This window comes from Cololabis saira, chromosome 14 (assembly GCF_033807715.1).
Source record: "Cololabis saira isolate AMF1-May2022 chromosome 14, fColSai1.1, whole genome shotgun sequence".
Taxonomy (NCBI): domain Eukaryota; kingdom Metazoa; phylum Chordata; class Actinopteri; order Beloniformes; family Belonidae; genus Cololabis; species Cololabis saira.
In genome coordinates, this window is record NC_084600.1 from 28,179,028 (window position 1) to 28,205,164 (window position 26,137).

Below are 26,137 nucleotides of genomic sequence, written 5' to 3' on the forward strand. Positions count from 1 at the left end.
ATTTAACATTCAAATAAAATATTTCTCCTTTTGCATGTGGAGAATCCACACCCCAGTCCTCAAATCAGGCACCAACAAGCATCGGTGCGTAATGCTGGGCAGATTAACACCTTCCTTTCGAACGTATTAAATACAGACGCAGTCACAATCCCCGCAAAAACTTTCAGGCTTGGTAAATCTCATTGCGGGTGGTAAATGGACATATTTGCATTTTCCCCTCCCAGTATTTGGCGATTTCTGGCGGGTACGCCCCATATTGATTATTCATCAGGACAAAAGTACTAAATGAATAGCGTGTGCTATTTTGCTCATTTGAGAGGCGCAGTCCTCTTTGCACGCTGTTAGTAGATCAGCTTGCACATTGGTTTGCGGGTGATGTCAAGTTTGCACACGTTTTTACGCACGCAAACCTTTAGTAAATCAGGCCCTTAGAGTTTTCCCCTGAAAACGGGAACTGGACTTCATTTTCAGCACATTTTAATTCTAGTATTCAAGAGTTGTTATGCGGGAAGCCTGTTCTGAACGAGCACATATAAGATGGAAAGTGCCTGGATTCTCTCCCATCTGCCTTTTGCAGTGGTCATTTTTCTCCAATTTTCTGTAATTATGATCAACGGAGTATTCACAGCGCACTGATGTTATCAGCGGCTGGACGCAGCTGCCTGTTCAGCGCAGTCCAAGCTTTCACACCGAGGAAAGGCAACAATAGAAGCAGATGAACGTCACTTCAACACCCTTAATTAACTCTCATGATGCTTATTTGTGTGTAAAACAGTCAAAAAGTGCAACTAAATACCAACTAGAAATGAAGCATGTCAGAATGCTGCAGTGCACCAAATCTTAAAGATGCTGGGCTTCCAGCTTTTTTATTTTGTTTTGTTTTGGGGTTTTTTGTGGGAAAAACATGAAAATTCAGAGAGCTTGTATTTCAGATCAAGCATATATAAATGTGAATATTTATTCAGGTTTGGTGAATCCAGGCTGCTTCTCAGATATGAGAAAATAAGGAACAAGATTGAGGAGAAAGGGGCAGAGATTGAGGTGAAAAGTGAACAGGTTATTCCACCTGCCCAGCTTCTGTTTGACACGTCAGGCCGTTCCTCGCAGCTTCCTCCTAATGCATGTGTTTTTTAACTCTTAAGTAGTTTATGATGAACATGTAGAGTATTCATTTGCTTCTCAGTGGGCCTTCAGTTTGCTTCATGAAGTGGCCCTCCAGTTTTTTTGTTGCTGAAATGTGTCTGTTGCTCTTTTTTTTGTGGTTTTTCTTCCTTTGGGACTGCGTTAAATGTTTAATCTTAAATATACATAGAACAGCAACATTTCAAAACTTCTGAGCTTCTCATTCATTTCTCAGGGCAAATCATGATCATAAGTCATAATAATATAATAATAATAAATAAATAAAAATAAATTAAATAAAAAGAGAACATTGCCCTTTGGAAATGCCAGGCTTCATTTAACAACAAAAATGGTGGTCTTTTTTTAATCTTTCAGTATGGATAATACATCTCCCTCCATGTTGAGCATCTCTGCAAAGTTTTCCATCTGGAAACAAAGAAACACCCCCACTGTGGATTTGAAATAATTTAAAAGAAGCAGCGACGGAAGGTGTCTGCAGTGAAAGCCTGGCTTAGCATCTTTAGGGAGTAATCGATTTAAAATTAGCATTAACGTGTTAAGAAACTTTAGTTATATTTAAAAATGTCACTTTGTCCAAAAAAACTGTTGGTTCCCTGACGGTGGAGGTACTCTGCCAAAGTACCTGAAGGTATACCTGACTGATAAATGCTCTTAAATGTCCACTATGATCACATCTCTGTGGTTTTTAATTTTCAAATTATTTTGTGGTTGTGTTTTAAAAGACAAAATCATAGAAAATCTGACATTGTCCAAACACATAGAAACTACCTCTCGGCTTGTCGTCCTTTCTCCCTAAAAGGACTGTTTCATGCTATTGTCCTCCCCGCCTGGACGGCTTCCTTGAGCTGCATTTGACAATGTCTGAGAAAACGTGTTTACAGAGTCCAGCAAAAAAAAAAAGAGAAAAGGAAATTGTGCAGATGGGATGTAGAACGGTATCTCCACACTGGAGCGGCGCTGAGTGAAGGCTGTGTCTAGAAGTGCTGCTGGCTGTAATTTCTCCTGAGTGGTGGGCTGAGAGCCCAGTTCATCTATTAAGCCTGATAATTGTGGGAGAGCAGACGTCATTTTTGATTTATTTTTACATTTTTGGTCCATTAAAGATAAAAAAAAATAAAGATGAAGAGGGGTAACAATTAAAACAGTGGAGCTCGGCTGATGAAAAATAATTACTGCTTTTGCAGAATGGCTGTTCTCAGTGACACTGAATCTTTTTTTGTCCAGAAGAGAAAAGAAATCTTTTGTGTTGTGTGATCCTAAAGCCTTAGGCTTTTCAAGCTTAATTGTCTTTTATTATTCATGATGGGGCGCATTCAGCGTTTCTAATTTCCCCGTGTGCCCATCTCTGGGGGGGGGCATGATGCAGTAACAAGTCAATTTCAGAGCAAAGATGTTGCTCTATTGTTGTAACCTACGCTGTGCGTTCATTAAATATACTCCTTTGCACATGTAGCCACGATTTGCTGTCATGTGGAGCCCTAAATTTGTCCCCCCCCCGAGTCCACCAACACAAACACACAAAGCCCTCAGGAAATGTGGCCGGAGAAGCCTGTGTTTGTGTCACAGCCAGTGACTGACTTCATATCTGATGTCAGTGGTGGAAACTGAGAGGGCGGCAGCATCTCGTCTGCATCAGTGTGCCAGATGAGTCACTCGCTCAGAGCTTAGCTGTTCACGAGGAAACTTTGCGTGTAGCACAATTCACACAAACAGGTAAGCTTTGTTCAAACAAGACAAGAGAAACCTTTTATGTTCAGCAGCTTTTTTCTTGTAGTATCAGACATCTAATCTTCAATTCTTGTCATAACAAAGCTAAACAAGGGAACAAAAAACAGAATCATTTTAATTGTTTGTGATCAGGTCTGTCAATGTGTCAAAGCAGAAATGTGTGCAATAGTTCAGAATAATAGCCTTTTTAGTCCATTCAGACTGGATGCAACACATTTGTGTGTCACAGGTGGAGGAAATGAGGATTTAATTAATTTGAAAAACTAAAAGTTAAAAGAAAACAGAGAAGCAACATGAAAATATCTGGTCAAAGAACAGCTTGGCCATCCGTACTGCCCTGGGTCTGGAGACCCTCCCATTCATAGCCATTTCCATCGGTACATAACGTACCAAACAATTCGTAATGGGGCAGGTTTATGTGATTTATTGTATAGGAGAGTCTACAACTGAAAACGACCAGGATGGGCGAGGATTTGCAGGTACCAGCTGTGAACGACAAACCTTTACTGCACAACCGACACCGAGGGAGGTACAAGAAACTTCAAGTTTGTAGACAAATTTGCACGGATGGAAGAAGACGATATGGAGCAAATCCTCCTATGAGCTCTGTTGTTTCTGTGTCTTTGTATTAATGAAAATCAAACATGTCTAATATTATGGCAAATCTTCAGTCTTGTCTCATGGAAAATGTGTTGTTTCGTGACAAAACAACCAATAAGAGCAACATTATCCTTTTAGGCCATCAGGTCACCCACCTTTTCGTTTCATCTCGCTCCCACCTCTGGGGTGTACATTCTTTTCACTTTAAAAAAAAGAACTATTTATGTTAAGCATAGGATAAAAAGTTGAACTCGGATTTCTAGGGAGTATTTTCAAAATCGTTATTTTAATAGCGGGACTCTTTCCAGCGGCCTGTGTAAAGGAGCGCTGCAGCTGCGTCACGTGATGACGCTGGACCAATAACAGCGGCCCCTGATGTAAACAAACCTGACGTAATCCAATGTGGATGCCACCTTGTCTTCCCAAATATGTAAATAAAAATACAATATAATTAGCTGAAAAGTGCATAAAAATGACTAAAAACAGTGTTATATGATGCCACAATGAAGATGAATTATAAACTAAAGTGAAATAATAAAAAGTGCCCATAATGTGATTTTGTTTTTATCATTGTGTGTATCTTTCTCCTTAGACATCTCTATGCAACACTATCCCATTAATGTCACGACCATGGTAAGTAATATACCTAACCTCAAGTTAATATAAAACCATTATGTATAACACATGTAAAGTATATTTATTTGGGGCTATTTCAGCATATCTTGATTGAAATTAAATTAATAACAATCATGGCCCTGTCAGTGAAATGGATTTGATCTACTTACTTAACTACACCTACAGGACTGTCTCAGAAAATTAGAATATTGTGATAAAGATCTTTATTTTCTGTAATGCAATTAAAAAAACAAAAATGTCATACATTCTGGATTCATTACAAATCAACTGAAATATTGCAAGCCTTTTATTATTCTAAAGACATTTATGTGGTTGACCTGACGGCCTATTTGCAATCTCTGTAAAATTCTTCTTCTGCGATGTTGTTATTGTGGATGATGGGCTTTAAGTTTTGGAGGAGGTTGTGTTTGAACTGATGAAATCTTCTAAATTTTGTGTGTCATCTTATTGTGCGCTTGGCGTAGCTTTAAGGCAGGTGTCACGGTAACGGTGACCACATGGAAGAAACAAGCCGGACACAAAACAAGAAACAGTGCACAGCAACCAACGTCTAGAAATAAAACAGGAAGCAAAGCAAACTAAAGTGCAATTGAAACCAATTTGAAAATAAAATGAACAAGGAACCAGGAACTGAGGCCAACATTGACTAAACATGGAGCAAGAGCTTTACAAAACAATGGCTGAAAGAAAATCAATACCAAATCAGACAATCTCAACAGAACATTACAAGCACCCATAACAGAGATTATGTACAGTATAAGACACTAGCAGACAGCTCTCTCTGGCCACTTTCTCCAATTCCTCTGGGGGGGAACTGAGGCGTTCCCGGGTCACCTGAGAGACATAATCCCTCCAACGTGTCTCAGGTCTGCCTCAGGACCTCTACTAAGTTGGAGATGCCCAGCACACCTTCATAAGGGAGACATTCAGATCCAAACCACCTCAGCATGCTGCTCCTAATGTGGCTCCTAACAGTGACTCTGCACCCCCTCCAACAGGAGGAGCACGTCCTCATGGAGCCTCACCATGGCGACCATCGGCTGCTGAAGCTGGCTGTTTGGACGTGGGGTGTCAGTTCACATCACATTCTCGTTTTTAAGCCCATACATAACGATTAATCACAAGGGATAAGTGACTAATGTATCATCCATAGATTTTCGAACGCTCCCGTTGCCAGTCTGAACGGCTTAAACTTGCTGATGGCGGGGTATATAAGGTGTATATTAAAGCGCTTCACGGGAACAGTGGTCATGAGCCTGGGGTTTCTATTAATTGGTGACATCAGTTGCGTATCCAGGGGCCATCTGAGGTGGGTATGTAAATGACTCTATGGCCGGCTGAATAGCTGAGCTCGGTGAGTGGGTGACTCATCCCGTGAGTGATAAGAGATCCTGCAGGGCATCACTCTATCGCCACCAGCCTATCAGCAGACACAGAGGCTTCCTTTACTGTCTCATATCAGCGTCGTCAGTCTTATTTTTGGCAACTACCAGGTCTTGTATGAGTCAAGGGTTGAATAAAGGTTAAAAATCCTAATAATTTGTTTACCAGCTAGTCAGATGATGACAAATAACAATATGGACATGTCTAAATCGTAGACCATGGTTTCAGGTTTAAAAAAAGAAGACGTTATTATTGGGTCTGTTGGTTTTTCCTCGAGATGGCGACTCTACAACTTCCACCGTTGTACATCAGTGCATGCACCTAACCCAAAGAGACCAGCTGGTCATCAGTCTGACAGTCAAGCTTTGAAGCGTTTTTGTTGTGAACCGTTCCTGTAAACGTGGACAAGGTGATTCCTGCAGGAGAAGGAAATCTTTCAGTTGCAATCTGTAACTCCAGCAAGGAGAAGTCATTTGGAGGAAGAAAGCAGTCGTGTGTTGTGTTAAATGATCATGGCAATTAGAATGACAATGTTTCATAGCAGAGTGGTGGCCTGATTGAAGGTAGGAGATGAAACAAGAACCCTAATGTCTTGAGGCTGGATGTGACGGTGGAGTTGAGTCAGCACATAACGGAGTCATGATGGAGTCTATGTTTAGATTTTCTGGTGAGGTGGAGGCTGGGAAAAGGAAGGTGGAACAAATTACACTTGTGCACTTGTGCATATGCTGTTTTGTCTCCATTGAAGAGCCACAGAGGGATGTGATGTAGTGACATCTTTACTTCCTGCTGTCAATAAAGGGGGGGCACCATCCCAGGACGCGAGGTCTTAGGAGCTGAACCATAATGTGTAAAATGAAAGTCAGCTTCTTAAATAATACAAATAGAGAACTGAGAGTTAAATAGATGACTTTTACATATAAAGGTCAGTTTAGTCATGTAGGTGATCATTCAGTAGTGTTGGTGGGTGGAGGATGCTCACATGAAAAGTTACCAGATAAGACATTTATCAATGAATCTAGAAAGAAAAGAACAACATGATCCGGGCTTTTTGGAGCAAGAACCCTTGTTGCAGAAATGTCGGCCCTTTTATCAGCTGGCAGTCACTAATCAGGCGTTCTCATCTACAAAGGGTTAAAGCGTCTAAAGAATCAAAAATTTTAAAAAAGGTTGCAATTGAGGTGCTATGTCTTTACACCAGTATCGGGGATACATACCCATACTGCTGAGAATAAAGCTATCGGGAGTATTTATCACGTAACTTCTATAAACAGAATCCATTTTTTTCGTTGCTTTAAAAGTCCGAACAAGAGGTTCGAATGGCAAAAATCCTGACTTGTGTTCGTCAACAGTGATTTTTGAATAAATCCATTTGAAGTTGTACCTCAAAAAGAATTGCCAATCAGAGCGATCCCACAACGATTACTGAAAACCTTCTGCCCTTCACGGGTAGGTATTCTAACTGAGGTTTCAGTCCCACGTTGCCAGTAGCCCTTAAGGTTCTTTCATATTACCCAGTGGTTTGTTTACTGTATTGGTGACCTTTACTTCCTCTCTGCTCTCTAAAGTCGTATTGATTTGCTCTTAAAAGGAATGTTAAAACTCTCTTTAGCCAATTCATTTATTCACATCTGAGTTTCTCAGGAACCTGCTGGGTCTCCATAACCGAGGTGATCCTGCTCCGAGTGTCTCATTTCTGAGAGATTTGGTGGAATGATTTTTAGAGAATAATCTCCATCATTATAATATTATTGTCAAACTTTAAATAACCGACACTTAAATGTATTCTGCACATTGAAGTCCCCTGAGTTGAGTTTATAGGACTAGATAGTATAATCCCTAAGATAATCGGAACTTGGCATCGAGTGGGTAGGGGTAAAAGCTTCACTGAGGTCATCAGGTGGGCACCCTCCTTCCTAGATGTTTCGTTGATTGGCCCATGACACCTCCAAAGGGCTCAACGGCAACACCTGGCGTCCCAGGTGCACCCCTCTCAGCTTTCACCCCTCAATGTTCATCTAGGAGCCCGGTCCTTCCTCCTGATCCATCGCCATCTGCTGCTTCGTTCGGCAGCCTCTGACAGCGTCTTGACGGCTTTGCGGAATGCCTGTCCTCGCATTCCCATCCCCTTCAGAAGCTTTGTTGTGGACGTAGCAACAAAACCTCTACACCCAATCTCAACCGGAAGCACCTGGGCATGCCAGCCACGCTGTTCTTCGTCGGCTGCTGTCAGAGTACTTCATTTGTTTGCGTTCATATGCTTCACCAACTGCAGCTTCCTATGGTACAGTTAGTTCAAAAATGAACACAGCCTTCTGGGAGGTTGACCACAAGACCAGGGGCCTCATGTACAAAACGTGCGGCACACAAAAAACGTGTGAACCCAACTTTCTACGCTCACGGTCGGATGTTCGAAAAGTGATTTGAACGTGGAAAGTTGTGGTCTTTCACGCACAAATCGTGTCTGGCGTACGCACTTTTCTGAGGTTTTGTCTGTTGGCGACACTCACTGGTGATGCAGTGAAGTCCAGAATATGAGGAAACGTGACGTCAACAATAAGTTCACAACCACACGTTAAGAACACAACAGTCCCCACATCACCAGATAAGTTACACAAGAGTGGAACTGCAACAATTTCACAATCAACCACATGATCTGAACATACAACTAAAGGCAGGAGCTCAACGATGGAACCTGCAAATTCCAATCGCAGCCTTGGCTCCGTTAGAGGAACCTGCTGATGGCAGGATCAGGAGCGAGTCTTCAGGGACCACACCGATCTGCTGGTCCAGGATGAAGACTGGATCATCCCAGCTGCTCTGGTTCGGACCAACATGATGCTTTCAGCGGGGTGCCAACAGGTCGGACATCTCTCAGTCGATGGGACAACTACTCGAGATAAAAGCCAGATCCTAAAACATCCTATAACTGTGTCTAGACAGAAAAACATTAAAATACATTTTGTAGCGAAGAACCGGTTTTGTAAAGTTGTCTTTTAAAATAAAACTAAGACGTCACAGAAAGGTTGGTTGGTACGAACTGATGTGACTCAGCAATTAATGAATAAAGTTGTTATTGAATGTTTAGGCAACCTTCAGAGTCTGATATCAAGTCGGCTGCAGGTGCTGCAGGACTCCAGAAAGTGTTTCTCCGGTGATGGACCGGGATCTAGACCGGTCTGTCCTCCTGCGGATGCAACACTCAGAGTTACAGCAACTTTGCTCTTTATTTCTCACGTTTGCACCTTGATAATCCCGTTGGCACAAGTTGTCTTTCTGCAGCTGAGGAATCAGATTGTGATGCTTCATGTTTTAAATATAAGTTTATATAGTTCACATTGTTATACTTATGAGAAAGGTGATCGCGGACATCCACAATGTGTAAAACACAATAAACATGTACATTGTTCTTAATCCATCAGTATATAATACGCTTGCCAGTAAAGCGGAACGAGGAGCCGGTTTTCATCCACAAACTTAAGTTCTGGTGTTGGTTCTTAAAATACAAACAAGAAAAGGAGAGTGTAATGATGCACTAACGCTGCCCATAAACATTCACTAGGGATGGGAATCGAGAACCGGGTCTTGTTGAGAACCGGTTCCCAGTGTTTCAATTCCTTGGAATCGTTTGCCTTTTTCGCAAACGATTCCCTTATCGATTCCAGTGGGCGCGAATGACGTCACCAAGCACGTTGCGCAACGTGCGCATTTGCGCCCAGCAGGAAAACACGGGGACAAAGCGGCATAAACGCTCGAAAGTTTGGTTACATTTTACCAAAAAGCATCACAACAGGGCGACAATTCTTGCAATGTGGACATTTCAACAAAGGGGGGAAACTGTTAGGACTTGGCCGGCTGGTGCGCTGGGAGCGCGGAGTCAGCCGGCGTGTGGTAAGGCTGTTCCGCGTTACACCAACGCAGAGCCTACGGCGTAGGTTTCGCGGGTACACGCACCGTACGGCGCGCGTCGCCGCGTACCGTACGCCGTAGGCTCTGCGTAGATTTAACGCGGAACCATAATTCATGCTTTAGAAGAGCTGCGCTCTCGGCCACGCAGACGTGCCGGGCGCTCCGGCGGACAGCGGAGCTCTCCTGACACAGCTGCAGCTCGTCAGCTCATTTATGGAGAAGTTAAAGAGCATCTACCGCTAGATGCTCCTTTCATCAAGGCAGGGAAAAGAATTAGGCCAGAATAGATTAATGTTACCAGCAGTGACTAAGTTTGTGGTGTTGAACATGTTACTGGACATTCTTGTGTAATTGCTACAAAATAATTTGTTGTTTTTAGTTAAAGGAGCTTGAGGCCGGATTGTGGCAGGATTTATGAAAAAAATCCGTATACATTTTAAGTTTTCTAGTAATGATGTCAGATGAAGCGTTCCAAACCCAAAAGAATGAGCCCTCTAGCGTATCTCTCCTTTGCCTTGAACAGGCTGTGTGCTGCAAAATGTGCTGCAATTCGGTCCCGAATTTCCCGTGCTGGGCTGCAGATGTGACATCACATGACGCTGCATGTGCGTTCTCCCCGTTCTCCCGTGCCGGCTTCACTGTTGGCTGCAATACCCCCGACGGCCGTCGTGGTGAAGGGTGGCGCTAGAGAGTCTCATTTCTTAAAAGGAGCCTCATGCTCCTTTAATTTCTACAGAAATTAAAGGTGGGGAGCCCCTGGCACCATCGAGGAGCCCAAGGCTGGGGGCAACTTAAGACCTCACTTATATTTTTTTTGTTCAAAGATATACAAGTTTTATATCTTTGAACAAAAAAGATCAGAGAAACAAAGAAATTGAAACAAAGAAACAATTTTAGTATCAACTTTGTTTTATTAAAACAAAGTTGATACTAAAATTGTTTCTTTTCCTTTTTTCCAAATGAGAATCGATAAGAGAATTGATAAAGAATCGAATCGTTAAGCAGAATCGAAAATGGAATCGGAATCGAAAAAGTCTTATCAATTCCCATCCCTAACATTCACAAATCCTTACGATCATAATAAAACCACAACTCTTCATGGAACGCAACACAAAGCGAAGAACAACATTACCCATAATGCAATGCAGCTTAAATCGGAAGAAATGCCCCCAAATAAATTATTTTTTCCAAGCCTCAACATTTGACAGGACTGTCTCCAGCTCACAGCCGATGTTTTTTTTAATTTGTTTTACTTGTTTTTGCACGTTCCTTGTTAAGATGAGTGGTTTTAATGGATAATTATCCTCATTATCATATTCAAATATATCTACTTGAGGGAGGAGACAGGGCGGAGTGTTGTGTTCCTAGATATGCGCTCAAATCCACGTTGATTGTGATGTTCAAAGAAACGTGCGTGGATTTGGACGTACGCACAGTTTTGAACAACTGATTTTTTTTTTTTGTGTACGCAAGAATTCCACGCAAGGATTCACGTTGAAATCCACGCACTCTTAGTACATGACGCCCCAGGTCTGGCCTGAGGGTCGTTGTTCTTGTCTAGATCAGCCTGTATCTTCCAGTCTCGGGCTGAGTCTAGGGTGTGGTTGTTTCAACTCTTGCAGATGGCTTTGCTGCGTGCAGTCCTCTTACAAAAAGGGTGGTGTTTGCGTGTCTGGGCATTGGTGGTAGTTCTCTTTCCTACCAGATGATCGCCAGTTGTCTTAGGACCTGCTTGTGTCTCCAGGTGTAGTGGCCTTGGGACAAACTGGTTTTGCAGCCAGTAAGGATGTGTCTCAGTGTTGCAGGAGTGCACAAGAGGTATCTTCTCCAAACCACTGGTTTAAGTTCTTAAGAGGTTCTTCTGAGGATCAAATTCATGATCATATTCCATATACATGTGTATGTATATATATATATATATATGTATATATATATATATATATATATATATATATATATATATATATACATACATATATATATATATATATATATATATATATATATATATATATATATATATATATATATATGTGTGTGTGTGTGTGTGTGTGTGTGTGTGTGTGTGTGTGTGTGTGTGTGTGTGTGTGTAGGGTTCTTGGATTATTTCTCTTACAGCTAGCAAAAGTTCTGGGGCCTCATTTATAAAAGAGTGCGTAGGATCCATACTAAAAGTGCACGTAAACCCAAAAGCCGAAAATGGCGTGCGCATCTTTCAGGCCCTGTTTTGTGCGCAAGCAAGCTTTATAAATGAGGCCCCTGGTGATTGATCTAATGGTCACCAAATCATAAATGAAGTGTGTCTTGCAAGAAGAACAATGCTGAGTATTTATTTTAGTGATTTATGAGTGTCTTTGCTCTTATTCCCGCAGGGGCTCAAGCCGATGGACCATAATGGGCTGTCAGATCCCTACGTCAAACTGCACCTACTGCCCGGCGCCAGCAAGGTGTGTACTCTGTGATTTAAATAAAAAAACAAAAGAAACAACTTTCCATATCTGGATGTTCTTTATCCTGACAAATTTGTGCTGATGTTTTTACTCAAACTGTACGATCGGTCTCAACGTGGGATTTACTGCTGATGCAGCTTTTAACTGTAGAGTCAACAATGCAGAAGAAAACTGGTGTCTCTTTACATTTGTATCATCTGTGAGTGAAAAGAAACGTCAGAACAATCAGCTAGCAGTAAAACTGGTGCGATTATGCCTGTACACACAAACCACATCCTGATTGTAAAACTATGAAAGACAAAGAATCCTTTTCTTGGAATAAACTTGGATGTTTGTATTTGATTCCCGCCTGTGTTTTGTATCAAAAATGTGACTATTCTACCTGCCATGATGAATGCTGGGACTCGGAGCACCATCCTTCCACACCTGCTTCTCTCTCTTGATTGGTTTGCTTTGCTTTTGATAAAAGGCAAACAGCAACGTCTCTCAAGCTTTGGCAGCTTCCAGCATCCTGGAATACGCATGTGTGGCTGTTAAATACGGAAACATAACATTTTTATTTAATTTCCTCACCATTTCACTGTTCAAGTATCTCGAGTTTCTAGTAGCTTTGTGAGACGTAGTCAGAAGAAAGAGGCTTCAGCCGTGTGAGAATGATTTAATTCTCCAACAGGACCGTATTATGGGACACTCGACACTCTCTGTTTGGCTGAGAGAAATGATTGATCTTTGCCATATTGACCCGATCTGGCACAATGCATTTCTCTCCTCTTCAACCGTCCTCATTGGAGCCCACTTTTTTATTTCTGTTTGAGTCTGTACCTGAATGAAGAATGATGGATTTAATTAAAAAAGAGTCCATCGCTGCTTCGAGTGATCAGACCCCAGCAGTGTAAAGTTTCAAAAGTTAAATATACTGAAGGGAAAATCAATTGAAATGTAAGTCAATATAATTAGAACTGAACTGATCTCATTATCTAATAGACGCACCTCGTACCACCACGTGGTATTTGGCAGTGAATCATCCTTGAGATTTCTATTGGGGCTGTAAAGAGCCTCGAACACGTACAACTACTGTGAGTTTTAAGGGATGCCCCGGGGGGTAGATGCAAAGTCTAATCAGAATACGCATTAACTGACTGATGATCTTTCCTGGTGTTGGCCAAAGTTAAACTTTGACCCCAGCTGGAGGTACTTAAATCATCTGGATGTACATTTGTAACACACCAATTGCTATTTTTTTTAAAATGGGTTCACAAAAGGGGACATAGTGTAAAGTGTTAAAGAATGACTCACTGATTGGTTAACTTGGTTGTATCTGGCTTCAGACCTTGAGAATGGTTTAATCCTTTCATTAAAGTCCTCCTAGATCCCCCAAATGATTACGCTCCACAAAAGAAGCTTATTGAAAGCCAAAGCTGATCGATTACCCATGTAGCTGGCTCACATCTGCCTTAAAAATCAACATATCTACATATCTCTCTGATTTTAAGTTTATAGTTCTTTGCCGCTGCTCTGGTCCTAAAAAGTCACACTTATGGACCATGAATTAAAACTGAAGCCAGGTCTCTTTTTCTACAGGGGTAAAGGCTCAGTTAAGTGACCTTCTCTGGCAGTCTTTGTTGAAGCTACTCTGACAGCCCCACCATGAGCATGTAGAGATTCAAGGTTCAAAAGTCTTTTCATTTTTTCACCTCAAGGTTGATCATGAATGTCAGAACGAGAAAGGAAAAAATCATGAGAATGTTGTCAAGCCTGTAGTGTGACCTCTATTATTTTTTTGTCTAATAACATATCTAGTTGTGTAAACTTGAAACCACAAATGTCTTTTTTAATTAAATCTGTGTTTTGTAACATGACGCCAATGATGACCATGATGTTCTCATAACCCTTACCGGGTAGTTTTGGTGCTCACTCTCAATAACGGTATTACTTCTGAGCACTTTGTAGTTTGAAATAAGTAAATATTCATACTCTTTCTGTCTGCCATCACACCTATTGGGTAGAGCTGGGTATCATCACTGACCTCCCGATACGATACGATTCCGATACACTAGGTCCCAAGACGATACGATTTCCGATACGATTCGATATCGATATTCTAGTTACAATAATGGAATAACGTGATCCTTCCATCGCTACGTCCGGCCAGAGAAGCCCCACCTTGACTGGTGAAAAGAAGCGGCCTGCTCACTCCTCAGGTTAAGGAGGAGACTTGAGCTCAGTGCAGGGCCTCCCGGGGCTGTTAGATGGAGCAATGCCCAGGACTAACTTAGGAAGGAGCACTGGGTGATAAAATGGGGGAAAAAAAATCGGGATTTAAAAAAAAAAAAAAAAAAAAGATTTTTTTATTTTTTTTTTAAATCGATACTTTGATTTATGTATCGATAATCGTTCCTACACATGTATATCGATGAAATATCGATATATCGATATTTTTAACCTACCCCTACTATTGGGATATTTTGGAAAAACTTAAATGGTTTGTATTTCAGGGTGCAGATTAATAACATTTATAAGTCATGTAAATGTAAATCTGCGATGTGACGTATGTCCTGCTGTCGGTAGAGGAGCTAAAGCAGTGTGGGGTTGTTGGACCAGTTTTGGATGGATAAGAATGAATCCACAGAGTTCAAGTGTCAGTGTGGCTGAAGTAAGTGATGTAACCCCAAAAGCAGCATTTGTCATTGGGGAAATGGTGTTAATGGGATCTGTCAAATCAGATGTGTCTGTGTCAGTGACCTGTCGTGTTTAAGTCCTGAGCCTCATTATTATGGGCTTGTTTCTAGTAGCGAGGGAGTTGACACCTCTCCATTATCGGGGAGGGGAACCACAACAGAATTTTCCAGGACCTCTACACATCCCTGCCCCATCAGCAGCTTCGGATTCGTGTCATCTCTTGTCACTCAACACCACTGCAATGTGTGCAAAAATGAAGAAATGCAGCAAGCGTCTCAGCTCCTTCAGGGTTGATCTCGTCATTCCAGCTCCAGCGCCCCCAGGTGGTAGGAAGTGCTAGTTAAATCAGTGGATCTCACTGTTTTTGTTTTTCAAACTTCAAATCAAATCAAATCAAATTCTGAAGTTTGAAGATGGATTCATTAGTGGGAATACAAAGATGTAGTAGCAATTACAAGCATAACCCTCTGAAACTGCGCAGTGAAAGAGGGAAAAAGCCCTGGGCTTGAACACTGCAACGAGGCGCAATAACCGTAACACAGCTCATGGAACAGGGCCGTAAAAAACAAACTCTGCCTGCTGCTGCTTTGATTTGTCAAATTTGTCCTCCCGTTTAATCACTTGAGATAAAGACGAAATCTGTTATCTGTACCATCGATATCATCTGTGGTCACATCCTTAAAACAGATTTACTCCAGAGCTATATGTCTCATCAACCACGGACCACGTTGTGGTGTGAATTCACTGTGGCCCGAGTATGAGTCATGAAAATCAGTGCATTTTTGATGGAGTTATACTCTTTAATCTTTATTGTGTTCTCCATTCAGCAGAAACAACAAAAGATGACCATTGAGTGTAAATGTATTTATTAAATTATACACCAAATTACTGTGATTTCTGGTTAAAATTGTCATTTTGGCCTGGAACCTGTGACACAACAGCTTCATCCATCCATCAATCCATCCATTTTCCGTCGCTTATCCGGAACCGGGTCGCGGGGGCAGCAGTCTCAACAGGGATGCCCAGACTTCCTTCACCCAGACACTTCCTCCAGCTCGTCCGAGGGGAGTCTGAGGCGTTCCCAGGCCAGCTGAGAGACATAGTCTCTCCAGCGTGTCCTGGGTCTTCCCCGGGGTATTCTCCCGGTGGGACATGCCTGGAACACCTCCCTAGGGAGGCGTCCAGGAGGCATCCGATAAAGATGCCCAAGCCACCTCAGCTGACTCCTCTCAATGTGAAGGAGCAGCGGCTCGACTCCGAACTCCTCCCGGGTGACCAAACTCCTCACCCTATCTCTAAGGGAGCGTCCAGCCACCCTGCGGAGGAAACTCATCTCGGCCGCTTGTATCCGTGATCTTGTCCTTTCGGTCACTACCCAAAGTTCATGACCATAGCTGAGGGTAGGTGCGCAGATTGACCGGTAAATCGAGAACTTCGCCTTTCGACTCAGCTCCTTCTTTACCATGGCAGTCCGGCACACCGACCGCATAACTGCGGACGCTGCACCGATCCGTCTGTCAATCTCACCCTCCATCGTTCCCTCACTCGTGAACAAGACCCTGAGATACTTGAACTCCTGAGGCAGGACTTCTCCACCCACCCGGAGAAGGCCGGCCACCCTTTCCCGGTGGAGAACCATGGCCTCGGTTTTGGAGGTGCTGATTCTCATCCCTGCCGCGTCGCACTCGGCCTCAAACTGCCCCAGCACATGCTGAAGGTCCCGGTCCGATGAAGCCAACATGACAACATCATCCGCAAAAAGCAGAGATGAAATCCTGAGATTCCCAAACCGGATCCCCTCCGACCCCTGGCTATGCTTAGAAATCCTGCCCATAAAAATAATGAACAGGACCGGTGACAAAGGGCAGCCCTGCCGGAGTCCAACATGCACCGGGAACAAGTCTGACCTACTGCCGGCAATGTGAACCAAACTCCTGCTCCGATCATACAGAGACCGAACAGCCCTTAATAGAGGGCCCCGGACTCCATACTCACTGAGCGCCCCCCACAGAATGGCACGAGGGACACGGTCAAATGCCTTCTCCAGATCCAAAAAGAACATGTAGACTGGTTGGGCAAATTCCCATGAACCCTCAAGCACCCTACTGAGGGTATAGAGCTGGTCCAATTCTCCACGACCGGGACGAAAACCGCAATGTTCCTCTTGAATCCGAGGTTCAACTATCGGACGTATTCTCCTCTCCAGTACCATGGCGTATACTTTCCCGGGGAAGCTGAGAAGTGTGATCCCCCTATAGTTGGAACACACTCTCCGGTCCCCCTTTTTAAAAAGAGGGACCACCACCCTGGTTTGCCACTCCAGTGGCACTGTCCCCTTCCTCCATGCAATGTCACAGAGGCGTGTCAACCAAGACAGCCTTACGACATCCAGAGACTTAAGGTACTCAGGGCGGATCTCATCCACCCCCGGTACCCTGCCACTGAGGAGCTTACGAACTACCTCAGTGACCTCGGCTTGGGTGATGAATGAGCACATCCCCGAGTCCACACTCTCTGCTTCCTCAATGGATTGAGGATATCCTCTACGTATTCCTTCCACCGTCCGACGATGTCCCCAGTCGAGGTGAACAGCTCCCCACCCGCACCGTAAATGGTGCTGGCAGACTACTGGTTCCCCCTTCTGAGGCGCCGAACGGTCTGCCAGAATTTCCTCGAGGCCGACCGAAAGTCTTCTTCCATGGCCTCACCGAACTCCTCCCAGACCTGAGTGTTTGCCTCCAGGACTGCCCGAGCTGCGGCTTGCTTGGCCTGCCGGTACCTATCTACTGCGTCAGGAGTCCCACAGTCTAACATAGCGCGGTAGGACCTTGCGTCCACAACTTTGAGCCGCCGCGTCGACAATGGAGGCAGAGAACATGGTCCACTCGGACTCAATGTCCCCCGCCTCCCCCGGGATCTGAGAGAAGTTCTCTCGGAGGTGGGAGTTGAAGACGTCCCTGACAGAGGGCTCAGTCAGACGTTCCCAACAGACCCTCACAATCCGTTTGGGTCTGCCCGGTCTGTCCAACTTCCTCCTCCGCCAGCGCATCCAACTCACCACCAGGTGGTGATCAGTTGACAGCTCAGCCCCTCTCTTCACCCGAGTGTCCAAGACATGCGGCTGAAGGTCAGATGAAACGACAACAAAGTCGATCATTGACCTCCAGCCTAGGGTGTCCTGGTGCCACCTGCACTGATGGACACCCTTATGCTTGAACATGGTGTTTGTTATGGACAAACCGTGGCCAGCACAGAAGTCCAACAACAAAGCACCGCTCGGATTCAGATCGGGGAGGCCGTTCCTCCCAATCACGCCTCTCCAGGTATCACTGTCATTGCCCACATGAGCGTTGAAGTTCCCCAGTAGAACAATGGAGTCTCCAGTTGGAGCACCATCAAGTACCCCTCCCAGGAACTCCAAGAAGGCCGGGTACTCCTCACTGCTGTTCGGCCCGTAGGCACAAACAACAGTGAGAGACATTTTCCCGACCCGAAGGCGCAGGGAAGCGGCCCTCTCGTTCACCGGGGTAAACTCCAACACATTGCAACTGAGCTGAGGGGCTATAAACAAGCCCACACCAGCTCGCCGCCTCTCACCCTGGGCAACTCCAGAGTAGTGGAGGGTCCAGCCCCTTTCAAGGAGCTGGGTTCCAGAGCCCAAGCTATGTGTGGAGGTGAGCCCGACTATCTCTAGCCGGTATTTCTCAACCTCACGCACAAGCTCTGGCTCCTTCCCCGCCAGCGAGGTGACATTCCATGTCCCTACTGAGAGGGTTTTGGTCCAGCAATTGGGTCGTCGAGGCACCCCACCACGACTGCTACCCAGTCCACATGGCACCGGCCTCTCACGGTTCTTCCTGCGGGTGGTGGGCCTACGGGAAGACGGGCCCACGTCGCCATTTCGGGCCGAGCCCGGCCGGGTCCCATGGGCAAAGACCCGGCCACCAGGCGCTCACCTTCGAGCCTCAACCTCAGGCCTGGCTCCAGGGAGGGGCCCCGGTGACGCCGATCCGGGCGACGTAACGGTCCCTGATCTTCTCTTTGCCACGATTAGCTTTGGAACCGCTCTTAGTCTGGCCCGTCACCTAGGACCTGTTTGCCATGGGAGACCCTACCAGGGGCATAATGCCCCAGACAACATAGCTCCTAGGATCACTCGGGCAACACAAACCCCTCCACCAAAGTAAGGTGGCGGTTCAAGGAGGGGACGACAACTGATGTGAAAAAACACATTAGTTCGCATGACTAACCAACTCCAAACTCTAAAACCAGTGTACGTTTGGACATATATGCCGAGTACACACTGATGTACGTCAGAGCTTTGTGTCAGTGTCGTAGAGAGAAATGTCAAAATATGTTCTGTATCCAAAAGCAGCAAACTATTGTTGTCTACTACCTCAGGGTTAACATGTACCTACCTGGCAATATTTTCTTTATGTGACACATAACTGTGAATATCAAGGCATAATTATGAAGCACTGCTGCATTCTTGCCATGCCCAGAATGCAACAGCAACTGTCGGCTCACGTCCCCGTGTGACGGGTTTAAGATTACACGGGGGATGTATGAGTGATTGAGCGGTCTATGACAGCTTCTCTTATGGGGGGTATTAGCAGTGCAACAGGGCTGAAATTGAGCCAAAGCAAACACATCAATTAGCACTGTTTCTACAAAACGTCCTGTTTGGTAGGAACAAAGAAAATATTCATCAGTGCTTTAAAAACTTCCGCTGCAAACCGAGGGGTCGTGAAGCTGAATCTGGCTCTGTGGTGGATCAAAATAACATTTACCCAGAACAGGAAATCATCAGAGCCTTACTTTGTATCACGATTACTGGATCCAGGTAATAAAAGTTGGACCAGGGAAATGCTGAAGGCTTAGAACTGTAATACCTCACAAGCGAGAGCCGCGTAACGCAGCAAGGCCACGTTAGAAAGAAAGATGAGAACACTGCTGTTAAATGTCACCATATATCCATTTGTTTATTTATTTAATCCTGATGACTCTGAATGATCACTGGGTGCACCGGCTTCATCATGTGCGCGAGGCGTCCCTTCCTAACATTCAATAATGAGCTACTCCAAGAACCATTATGATGATTGCAAATCTGATGAGTCTGATGGCCGTCAGTGCTCATTCAAGCCAGTAATCCGTATGACACACCACACTCTTATACATTACCTTGCTACTTTCTGACACTGAATACTGTAAATAAAGTGCACGCAGCCCCTAACGTGAGGACGTTGCCCTCCTCTCTGTGAGAGGTGTATTGCATACAGTTATATGTGGATGCTGAAAGAGGTTGAATTTCTCTTTTTTTATTGGTTTGCTGCTCCTCCAGCTCTTGCCTGTACCTGCTGATGAAGTGGTGCATCTTCTGTGAGTGGACGTCATGGCAACAGAGTCAGCACTCACATCTTCAAAATGTACATTCAAAGCCATTTCAAACAGACATTTTAAGCTTTCGGAGCTGTAGGCAATTATTTTTAAATGTCTGTCAAAGGTTTGCTCTGACTGCGTTTATTCTAGTTCTACTTTATGTAAGGAGGTTTCCATTTTTATACTTCCTTCTGTGGTGGATGTCTACTACCCAGCTCCCTTCAGCTTAGTCACATGAATTTATATGAGATGTCATGGATGCTAAGCCAAATAGACTCCTCCATCAGGATGCGTTGCCTGTTGGATTTGTATCCTGTAATAGCATGAGCCTTCACAGAGGACTTTGCATAATGCTTGCAGCAAAACAAGATGCTGTCAATTTCTCCTTGCCCTTTGTCAGCTCGTTCTCAAAATAATCATTAGATTTTGTCTAAGAGCCTCATTAAGGCCCACTAAAGAGGTCATAAGTTCTGCTGGCACTCTAATCAGAAGTGAAGTTTCATGCTCCGCTGCGAAGCCCGATCAAAGCTTCATCACTTTTGAAACCACAATCAAAGGCGATGAAATTACTGTAATTATTCCAGATTTAACTGTCGACTACTGACAGGAAGCAAATACTGTAAAAATCCAATGTTTTTTAGGGTTTTTTTGTTTTTTTTTCATGAGCCAACTGGGATCAAGTCCAATAAGGAAACCTGACATACAGTCATTAAAACAAAGATCTGCGTTTTAATATGTATGAAATCAGTGAATCCTTTTACTAGATCTGAGTCACATCATGCTGGTGTTATGAGGGGGGGGGTGAAAATGGATGGTTTCATGTCAACAAAGCAGTGTTGGCTCCTTCTTCTTTGCAACGTTGCTTCGGCTCGCTGAGCTTATAGACGCTTCTCCTGCGATGCCACAACAGTATCGATACGATCAGGACTTTGAACGAACCTTTGTTTCATTCTTCAGCAATGCCCATGTACGTTTTTCTTTGTTTTGCACAGAACATTTTTGTGTTTCTACATTTTTACATACAACAACATTAATTCAATAGAGATGAGACATATTTCCAGTTAGATTACAGTTTTCCCCAAAAGTGTGTTTGAATTATTGATGGTTCAAAAAAAAAGATTATTATCAAAAACATCTGGACAAAATTGACTTAATAAATAAAATGATGAAAATTTAAAACAAAAATCAATTTTCTATCATCAAAAAAAAGAGGCTCATTATCGCTCTATCATCCGGCTGTTTCCTGCCAGGTGATCGAGTAATGCCAGGTGGGAGGATCCACCTGATCTGATCTGATCCACCGATGCATGACCCGTTAATCTATATCGATCTAAATTTGGTGGGGTCCGCGTTGGGGAGTTCTGGCCCATTTGTAGAGTTCAGATACACTCGGTTTTCTTTGGTTGCTTGAGAAGAAACTGCAATTCTTGCGTTGTGTCTTCAAATGGAGGCGACAAAGAAACAAAGTGTGTTTGTTGCTCGTCACTGCAGTCGGGGACTTCAGCCGTCGATGCCGGCTGACCTATCAGAGCACCCGGCTTCTCTTTGTTCTGCCGCTTGAACGATGTGCGTGTGCAGATTTGTCCCGTTGCATCACCTTTAGTTGTCGGGGAGATTCTGACCTTTGACTCTTACATGAAGTAGCTCATTGATCACATTGCCAGCAGCTCCAACATATGGTATGTTTTTGTTTTCATCTGAAGAGACGTTGTTAACAAACAAGTCCACTTCTGTTTTTGTGGTTTGTTGAGATATATAACTTTAGCAATCCTTAACTGGGGAGTCTTTTACTTGGCAGCTGTGCCTTTAGGTGTGCTTTGGGGGTTTTTTTCAACTTAAATGCAAATCTCCTGGTAGTTTATAAATAACAGAATGCAGACGGGTCAAGTGCTGGGTTTCACCCGGTTAGGAGTGAGGATTGTTTACACTACAGGATGTGCAGTTTTAAACATGCTCAGCAGTAAACCTGTGTTTAGGAGGTGGATCCACGCCTGGGGTGTTTTTCTCCACCTTTATTTTGATGGGTTTTTTTCTAAATACAGATGTTTAACCGTTCTGCACAGTTTACAATTTTACATGCCATGACCTGTAGAGTCTTAGGAGCATTTTGGGGTTTTGGCAGTTTTCCTGATTTGGAGGTGAACTGGGACATCTGCTCCTTTTTCAGGGGTAGACTTGATTTTCTACAGCTATTGCTGGCGTCATTCCCCCTTGGCAGTGTGTTATTACAGACCAGCAAACTGCCCAAACACCTGCTTTCAACGAGGAGGTCAGTGATTAATCAAGAAGCCGTCATTGATCAGCAGCAGCTGCTAAATTGTCTTAATTCCCTCAGAAGCTGCAGGCTGAACTGAGAGCTGCTGCCCCCCCCCCCCCCCCCCCCTTTTTTTGACACGGCATTGTATGTTATGTGTTGTTCATCTGAGGTATCCAGACCAAATGGTTTTTCCCTCCTTTTTATGTGTCCTGCTGCTAAATGTGAAACCTTAGAAGCAACACAGTTGGTTTCTTGTTCCAATTTATTTGTTATAAATATACAAAGTGTAGAAGTGTAAACTAAGGTGGTGCATTGGGGTATTATAAAAAGAAGCAGCATCATGGTGTGTGTGAGTGCAGGATTGTGTGTCCGAGGAGATTCCCAGGCATCTGGGAGTTCAGCCAGATTAACCATCATGGTTTTTTTTTTTTTTCAACTGAACTCAGAGCAGGGTTGCAGAAGTCAACGAGAAAATCCTGCTCTAATTGGCTGCAGATTTTAGTGTTTTTAGCCTCTGCAGCTGAAACAATTATGACACCACTTGCTCATTTGTAGCGCCACCCCCCCCCCCCATCTGTGAGCGGCTGCTTGGGGTAAATCATGTCTCTTGTAAGGCATGCTGATCACATCTGTGGGAGATAAACTCGGCTACACATTCACTTATGATTTATTTAAATCCCTGCTTTCTCTCATCACTCCAGAAATATTCGGCCATAACGTCATGCAAGTTTAAAGATCCCCTACCAATCAGGGCGTTAAAAACCTTTAATTAAATCCCACTGTGTACCCTGAGGGGCACCTGCTTCAGAGTAGCTCGTTGACAGTCATGCTAACCAGTCCAGATCACTTTCTCCATCCTGACAATAATATCCTCTCAGTAACTCCAAAGAAAACCATGTAAAATAATCAAAGTGTTCCTGCAGCAGCTTAAACTCGATCACAGACAGGGACACTCCCCAAAGGGTGAGGATATGATGTCACTTTCTGACTTATCAGTGTACACACAGGAAGTGATTTTACATAAGTGTTGTCCGCTTTTCAATTTGGTAATTAGCCAGATGACTACAAAATACTTGTTTTTGTGTGTTAAAGGGTAATATTCTGTCTGCATCTGCAGTACAAACTGTAGATGACGTTAGGTCAGCAAGCAAGCTAAGATAACTATAAACACGCGCAACTTTAGCCTGTTGCAGTTACTTCATATCTTCATCTTCATATCATCTAAGATTTTTATCAAACCATTTTTCCATTTAACCTATTGTACCGTGATGGTTTGAATGATATTCTGCCTGAAGGATTTCTACCGCTGACTGTGGCAGTTTTAGCGTTTTATGTGAACAGTATCCATGGCAACGGAAAGTTGTTTACGCATGAAAGCAGAAGATTGAGATGTCCAGCAGCCAGTTAGTGAGCATAAGTCCTTCAGTGTGTGCAGATGAGTTGAAGAGGGGAGGACTGGATGCAGAGCAAAGAAGAAGAGGTTAATCCCCCACAACCACATTTGAGATTCGCATATATGCATTAGAGTGTTTGTTGCCTGGCAACAACTGAAGTGACGACATCACGTGTAGCATTGGCAGGCAACAGCAGACATGGATGGAAAGTTACTTGCAGCAGTTTCACATCTGGGATGCAGAGATGCTCCTTCACAGTCCCACAGGCTTGAAGAGCTTTGACCACCTTCATCATGTGAAATCCATGTAGAGATCCCGGTGTCAAGAACATGCTCCTGCAACCACATCTTAAAAAAACCACAACCCTCCTGCTGTCTTCTATCAGATCGACAAGCTCATGTGCCCCACCTGTCGGGGGTCTCACACTCCCCATGATCAAGGTTTCTCACTACTGCTCTCCTACTCTACGTCCACCACCTATCCTCTTCAACTGTTCTGTGTCTTCGGGCTTTCCTGATCTTTGGAAAGCTCAGTCTGTGAACCTGTGAATAACTTTCACCTGTCACGTACTGTACAATCATCATAACAACTGTTGAAAAGTGCCAGAATTAGCGGTAGAAATCCTCCGAGCAGGACAGCCAGGAAAACAGGGAACGTATAAAGAAGACACAATTATGGCATCTTTTTTTTTTCTTTACCAGTTCGTGCCAGAAATGCGGGGAAACAGCCAGATGGGGGGTGTAAAATGCCGCCAAGGTTCGTTGTTTCATTTAAATTGGAACCACTGTGATGCATCTTTTACATTTTTCTCTCCAAACATGGCAAACAATTCTAACGCAACCTATTAGAGCGAACAGTTTCTATTCCCTCTTCTAATGTGAAAGCTCTTTCACAGACCACATTTTAGAAGAAACTGGAAAAGCGGAGTTATTAAAGCAGAGAAACTCTGATATAAACGTAATCATCTCAATGCGAAATTCAAAAGCAAGACTGCTGCAATTCTTTGCAGAATGTGTTTTTCAGCGAGAGCTTTGAACTGTGTGCACACGTATGTGCGAGCGTTCAGCCGGTTCCTGGGGGAGGCAAACGCTGATTGAGGCAGAAAACATCAGCGGCCTTGTTACGTGGAACCCTGCCATCAGAAAAGCCAATAATCACACCGGCTAATTCATTCAACTCCACAAAATAACACGTCGTCACCTGTGACTCACAGCAATCCCGTCTTCCCATTTGCTGCACGGTTTTCCAGGGACTTACTCAGATAACTGATGAAACCATGAAAATGGTCGTAGATGGGTTTTTGTTTTGTTTTACCACATTTCCAAGTAAAACAAACGCCATCAAATAGTCAGTTAAAAATCCATGCACGTCTCCTGAATATTTATTGCTGCTAATCAGGACAATCGTGGATGTATGTCAGGCATTATTATCAGTAATATTAGTGGTATTGGTTTTAATCTCCCTGCTGGGGGTTATAAAACATTTGGATCATGAGAGGACCGAAAAAACATTAAGCCTAAACCACCAAATTAAGTTGTGAATGACTCTCTAAACAGTGAGCTTCAACAGAAATCAAAGCTATACTTAATGATTCCTTCGTTCTTTTGACTAAAGGCAATTATAGAGGCTTTGCCGTGCTGAAAGAGCAGTTTTAAAATCATTTAAAGATTCACATCAACTCATTCTTTGTCCCGATTGTTTCACATCGCAGCACCGTTACTGGAGGTTTGTCCAGACATCTGGTTGATCCGTGTGATTCCCCCAGATGTCACTGCACCAGCCACCAACGATAGAGATGATTCACATGTTCTCTCAGGATATTTGCCCACATTCCCAGGAACGCTCAGCATCCACCAGTCAGCAGCTGTTTCAAGTTACTGAAGATAAATGTAGATTTGCAAGATTTTGAGTAACATGGGGGTGCTTGGTACCAGGTTTTCTGTTTATTATTAAATCAGTCATGGTTAAGACCATTGCTTATGTCTTATCCTCATGGCATCATGTTCACACACCTGAAGACAAAATATCTGATGAGCGCTTGCTGATGATCAATCCACTGATGACTATTGTTTGATCGTGACGATCAAAGCAATGACGGGGGACTTGTTGATGTCCACATGATGTATTTATTTCAGTTTTGTAAATAATAATAGTAAGGTGGGATTGAAGTACTTTTAAATTGAAGTACTGCTCTGAGCGTCACATATAGACGGGATTACATTGGAGATGTCATACAATTTGGTGTATTCTATTTGTGTCTGAAAATTTCTCGCTAGAAATGTCATCAAACCATCTTTTAAATTGAAGTATATGCATTTTTTTTAAAAAGCGGAATGAGGAAACCGCTCGCGGTGATCAACTGCTCCGAGCGTCAAATATAGCCGCAGACGGGATTACATTGCAGCCAATAAGAGCCTATTTGCGTCTGAAAGAGACGCAGAAGGGTACCTTGTGCGTCAGTAGATGTCGCCAAAGGCTCTTGACCGTTCGTCGGATTCCGACGCCTCCGGAGTGAGACTGTGTTGGGTAACCAAACTGGGAGGTCTGACCAACGAGAATGGAAGGAAAACTCACTAATT

The 26,137-nt window shown here is 43.7% G+C and overlaps 1 protein-coding gene across 2 annotated transcripts in view; it reads left to right on the plus strand.

The window, feature by feature from the left end:
- doc2b (double C2-like domains, beta) overlaps positions 1-26,137 on the plus strand; it is a 172,937-nt gene that overhangs the window by 110,940 nt on the left and 35,860 nt on the right. For both annotated transcript variants that reach the window (XM_061740302.1, XM_061740303.1), the window contains one exon: positions 11,772-11,846. In XM_061740302.1, coding sequence (XP_061596286.1) covers positions 11,772-11,846 — 75 coding nt within the window. The remainder of the gene's footprint in view (positions 1-11,771; positions 11,847-26,137) is intronic.